This window comes from Podarcis vaucheri (genome assembly GCF_965113315.1).
Source record: "Podarcis vaucheri genome assembly, chromosome: 8".
NCBI lineage: Eukaryota > Metazoa > Chordata > Lepidosauria > Squamata > Lacertidae > Podarcis > Podarcis vaucheri.
Window position 1 is genome coordinate 4,161,307 of NC_138766.1, and position 4,027 is coordinate 4,165,333.

A 4,027-nucleotide genomic window follows, 5' to 3' on the forward strand; every position below is an offset into this window, starting at 1 on the left:
TTAAGCTTTTTAAAACCTGGACGCTTTATCAAAAGGTAATCTCTGAACAATAAATAATTACGGAGTCAATTCAGTCCCACCAGTTTAAGGATTATTAACTTTGATTGGCTTTTGCTATTTTAAAAACAGACAGACCATGAATCGAAAACCAGGAATTTTTACTAGGAAATAAGGCTGCAATCCTATGCATATGGGGTTAGAAAGAAGCCTCCTTAACCCGCATGGGACTTACTTCCTAGGAAATGTAGATAGGGTTACGGTACGAAATGAATGTAAAATGAAAACAGAAATGAATAAAGTGTATCTGAATTTGAAAATACTTTTATTTGAATAGTAAATAGTTAGACAGTTAAAACAGTTCTATTGAAGCGTTCTATAAATAGCTAACAGTTAAGAAAATAATTGTGTAGAAAAGAGATTGCATCTAAAAGGAAGCTGAGCTATCCGCGAGCCCTCGAAGCAAGAAGAGAAGGGTTACAGTTGTATGTTTATTCTAGGTATAAAAATTAAACCCTTTTCAACAGATCCCTTTAAAAAAGACTTAAAAATGCACAGTGAAATGGCAGGAGGGGGCGAATTGGAGGAGGTGGTGGGAGAGAGGCAAAACACGTCAGAAATAAACACCATAATTAATAATAAATAACGAATAAATAACAATTACGCATAAATCAACATATACAGATAAGCTCAACATAGAGATCTACTTCGAAAAGGAACAAACATAAAAAGATTGGCATGTCATTGTATTAAGGCAGCTTCTACAACATTTTTTTGGAGACAAACAACGATTAAAGTCAAGGCATTTGTGGCTATACTAACCAAAGTTATATCTTTAAGCAGATTGATTTTGTTCACATCGAAAATTTAAAAAAAGAGAAGAAAACACACAGCGAAAAGGTAAAGCCAGATCCCAGCGGTTCACAAGCCATAATAAAGCTAATCAAGTGGGGAAAAGGTTCAGTTCACAGCCTGTGAAGTGTAAAGGCATCCATCATTTCTCAAGATTGACTTGGGGGGGGGGGAGAGAAAAGGGGAATCTTAAGTTTAAGCCAAGCCTGAAGCTCTGGCCCCAGAGCAGCCCCCGCGAGTGCAGTGGGGGCGTAGAGGAGGGAGCTGCTCCGGGGCCAGCGCTCCAGGGGAGCGGCGAAGAGAAGCCGGACCCACCGTCGCAGAGATGCTCCGGGGCCAAAAGGCCGGCGGCTCTGCGAGACGGTGCGCGCTGCCCCCGGGGCCGGCGTCGAAGTCCCGCGGTTGCCCCGCAGGCCCTCCGGGGCTGGGCGGCGACGGGGCTGCGGGGAAGGCACGGCTGGGCTCCCTCTAGCAGGCCGGGCGCACGGGCACCTGCAGCAAGATGACCTGGCGGTTCTCCGACGGGTGGCACTTGTTGATGTGGCGGGTCAGGCCCGGCGAGCTGTAGAAGGTGGCCGGGCAGTACTTGCAGGGAAAGGCCTGGGCGGCGTGGAGCAGGCGCAGGTGGCGCTCCTGGGCGCTCTTGCCGGCGAAGGGCTCGCCGCACACGGGGCACGGGTGGCACTCCCCGGGCAAGCTCAGCGGACTGGGGCGGGCGCCCGCCTCCTCGGGGGCGCAGGCGTCCGGGGGCTCCCGCGCCGAGGCCGGCCCGTCCAGCGGCTCGTGGTGCAGGGGCAGGTGCTTGCGCAGGGCGCTCTGGCGGCGGAAGCGCTTGGCACAGCGCGGGCACGCGAACTCCTCGCCGCCGCCGCCGTCGGGCTCTCCTCCGCTGCCGGGGCTCGGCGTGTCCCTCTCGCTGCCGCTGCCGCCTCCTCCTCCCTTGGCGGCGGGGGGCTCGTCGGCCGCAGCCTTGGGCTTGGCGGCGCTGGGAGGCCGCGGCTTGTGCCAGCGGCGGTGCGAGGCCAGGTTGGCCGGGCAGCTGAAGAGCTTGTCGCACTCGGGGCAGCGGTACTCGACGCGCACGATGCGCGAGCACTTGTGCTGCGCCAGGGCCAGCGGGTCGGGGTAGCGCTCCTTGCACAGCTGGCAGATGAACTCGCCCAGCGGCTGCGCGCCGCCCGCGCGCGATCCTCCGCCGGCGCCCGCCTGGTGCTGCTGCTGCGGAGCCGTCGAGGCGGGCTCGGGGGGGCCCTCTTTGATGCGCAGCCCCAGCACCGGCGACGTCGTCACCTCATCCTCGAAGTGCAGCTTGCGCGCCGCCTTGGCCTTCCGGCCCTGAGGCCGCTTGGACGCGCCGGGGCTCGGGCCATGGCTGCGCTGCGGGGCCACCGCCGGAGCCGGGGAGGGCGGCGGCGGCGGGGCGGCGGCGAGGGCCGCGACCGCCCAGAGCTTGAGCTCGGCGCCGGGGCCCAGGAGCAGCGGCTCGGGCGCCGGGAAGGACTCGGCCGAGAGCGGCGAGCCCAGGGGCAGGCTGCGCTCCTCGCTGACGGCCCGCGCGGGGCTGCGCAGGGGCTGCGGGGCCGGGGCTGCGGGGCCGTCGGGCGTCCCGAAGTGCGGCGCGGCCGCGGGCGCCAGCAGAAGAGGCGCCTCGGCGGGTTGCGAGGCCGAGAGCGGAGCGGGGACCGGCGGGGGCGCCGGGAGCTGCGCCGGGTCGCCTCCCTGGGCGGCCGCCGAGGCCGGGCAGCAGCAGCGGGTCCGGTAGGAGATGGGCGTGGGTCTGCGGCTCCTCTTCACCAGGAAACCGCGGGGCATCCTCGGGCGGCTCCGGGAGGTGCCAAGGCGCCTGCCCGCCTCAGCCCGGGAGCGGCGGCGCCGGCGCCCCAATCCGGCCCTCCTCCCGCTCGTCGCCCGTCCTCCCTCCGCAGGCTCGCCTCGCCCGCGCCTCCTTCCCGCCTTCCTCGCCCGCTCGCCCCCACCAGCGCGGCTCCTCCGCCGCCGCCTCCTCCTGGCCGCGCTGCCCCCCCAGTCGCCCGGCCTGGCCGCCCGCTTTTTAAGGGGGGAGGACAGCATTGTTCGTGCCTCCTGCTCCGCCCGGAGCCAATCAGCGCTTCCCGCGGCTGCTCCCTGGGCTTTGAGGCGGCGCGCTGGGCGGGCGGCGGGCGGGCGCCTGGCGGAGGTGGAGGGCAGCAGATGTACCTGCGGGCTGGGGCGCTTCCCTCCCTCCCTCCCTCTCTTCCTTTCTTCCTTTCTTCCCTCTCTGGCGCCCCCTCCCCTCCCCTCCCCCCCCCGGCACACGCCCAGCTCCGCCTCCCGTCACGGTCTGCTGCTCCTCTATGGGCAGGCGCACGTGCCGGGCCTTTGTGTCTCCCGGGCGGGGGGCGCCGGAGCGAGAGAGCCATCAGCATGACAATGCCGCCCCCTCGGGGGAGCGGGGGGGGGAGAGGGAAGCGCAGCTCCGGGAGCGGAAGAGCAACAAAGGGGAAGAATGGAGCCGAAATATGTCCAGGAGAGTGTTTAAAATGCAGGCGAGGGAGCGGCGAAAATTGAGGAGGAGGGGGGGGCTGATTGTTTCGGGGGCTTCGGAGAAGGAGAATCCCGCGGAAAGATGCGCCGAGAGAGAGGGGGGGCCGAGGCGAAGGCGCCGAGCAGAAGCAGCCCCGGAGAGGGGCCAAGGTGCGCAGGCGCGCGCGCCTTGTTGCTTCGGGCTGCCGGGCTCTTTCTTTGTCCGCGGCCTCCTCCTCCTCTCGGCCTGCTCCCCCGCCTTCATCCTCTCGGCGCCTGGCCCCCGGGCAAGGGGCGAGGGCAACCAGGGGGTGGGCGGGCGCCTTGCAGTGGCCCAAATAGCTCAGGGGAAGCGGCCCCACGCGCAACAGGGAGTCGCTGGCGGCCGCGCCCGGGGGAAGCAGGCCTCTTTCGCGCGCGTCTTTCCACGTCGAAGGCTGGGATCTGGAACGCGCTTCCTGGGGAGTTTGCCCCACTGAACACCGTGGGGCTAACTTCTTAGTAACCAGGGCTTTTTTCTGAGGGGGAAGCATACCCCTAAACATTTTGTGAATCTGTATTTTTGTCCAGATCTGCACTATAAAATGGTGATTTTCTTGAGTCAAAATGAGAGTACCCCTAAACATTTTTAAAGGGGGAAAAAACACTGTTAGTAACTATGCATAGGATTAGGCTG

At 62.8% G+C, this 4,027-nt stretch overlaps 1 protein-coding gene across 1 annotated transcript; it reads right to left on the reverse strand.

The window, feature by feature from the left end:
* Positions 1–305: 305 nt before the first annotated feature.
* INSM1 (INSM transcriptional repressor 1) lies at positions 306–3,082 on the reverse strand. The gene has a single exon (XM_082235299.1). It carries the CDS (start codon positions 2,917–2,919, stop codon positions 1,318–1,320), a length of 1,602 nt encoding a protein of 533 aa, XP_082091425.1. The 5' UTR covers positions 2,920–3,082; the 3' UTR covers positions 306–1,317.
* Positions 3,083–4,027: the final 945 nt, after the last annotated feature.